At 39.3% G+C, this 1,229-nt stretch overlaps 1 protein-coding gene across 10 annotated transcripts in view; it reads left to right on the forward strand.

Annotated features, from left to right (window-relative positions):
- The window catches only part of MELK (maternal embryonic leucine zipper kinase), a 119,649-nt gene that overhangs the window by 15,857 nt on the left and 102,563 nt on the right, over window positions 1-1,229 (forward strand). For 9 of the 10 annotated variants that reach the window (XM_011939412.1, XM_011939416.1, XM_011939417.1 and 6 more), the window contains one exon: window positions 829-945. The exons of the other annotated variant lie outside the window; for it this stretch is intronic. In XM_011939412.1, the coding sequence (XP_011794802.1) occupies window positions 829-945 (117 nt within the window). The remainder of the gene's footprint in view (window positions 1-828; window positions 946-1,229) is intronic. 10 annotated transcript variants of the gene reach the window in all.

Raw genomic sequence — 1,229 nt, forward strand, 5'->3', positions numbered from 1 at the left:
TTTTTTTTTTTTTGAGACGGAGTTTCGCTCTTGTTGCCCAGGCTGGAGTGCAATGGCACGATCTCAGCTCACTTGCAGCCTCCCAGGTTCAAGCAGTTCTCCTGCCTCAGCCTCCTGAGTAGCTGGGATTACAGCCATGCGGCACCACGCCTGGCTAATTTTATATTTTTAGTAGAGATGGGGTTGGTCAGGCTGGTCTCAAACTCCCAACCTCAGGTGGTCTGCCCACCTCAGCCTCCCAGAGTGCTGGGATTATAGGCGTGAGCCACCGTGCCTGGCCTAAGTCCCTTTTTATAATGAAGTTTTACTTTTTACTTGCTGATATCTCTAAGCTTCTGTCCTTTAAAGTTTTTTCAGCTTGGCTTATCTTCGTCTCCCCACCCAAGTTTTTATTTTGAAAGTTTCAAGACCTCAGAAAAGATAGGAGACTGAGACAGTGAATACCCATATACCTTTCACCAAAGTTCACTGGTTTTTTGCTCAGCATACTTCTTAAACGGTGTTGCTGAGGCTGAAAGTGGTAGCTTAGGCATGATAACTGAGTAGTGTTTCTGTCATTTTCCTTGTTTGGAATGCTAACCTAAGAGGTCTGAGATTGTTTCCTGGATGTTGTACTGTTGACCCACATTGAACCTGTCTTTCATAAAATCTCCAATGCCCATTTTATGTACATGCAAATACATTTTGCTATATTTTTCTGTAGTGTTGAACAATTTTTGGGGGGCTTTTTGATAGCTTTTGTTACTTAGTATTAAAGCTGGTCGTATTAGAGCTTGAAATACCACCAGAATAAGTTTATTGCTCATTCCATATGATGTTTTGTCACAGAGTGATTTGCCCCGAATCAAAACGGAGATTGAAGCCTTGAAGAATCTGAGACATCAGCATATATGTCAACTCTACCATGTGCTAGAGACAGCCAACAAAATATTCATGGTTCTTGAGGTTAGTAGTATGTTCTAGATACCTAAAAACATTTGGTGACTTTATCCGTAGTAAAAGACAAAAGTACATTTCACCTCAAAGATTAGAATAGATTTTAAGCGACTTACCTGTTTTGTTCCATTTGTAACAATTTAGATCAAGTAGATGTATATAATAAATTGGAGATTCAGTGTAAATGTCATCTTTCTAATACACCCCTAATGGGGTAGTATGGTTTATTAGATAGAATATGTTAGAATTTTCTCCTAGAGGGAAGGACTCATTCTAGTTTTTTTTTTTTTTTT

Source organism: Colobus angolensis, unplaced genomic scaffold, assembly GCF_000951035.1.
Source record: "Colobus angolensis palliatus isolate OR3802 unplaced genomic scaffold, Cang.pa_1.0 Scaffold181, whole genome shotgun sequence".
NCBI lineage: Eukaryota > Metazoa > Chordata > Mammalia > Primates > Cercopithecidae > Colobus > Colobus angolensis.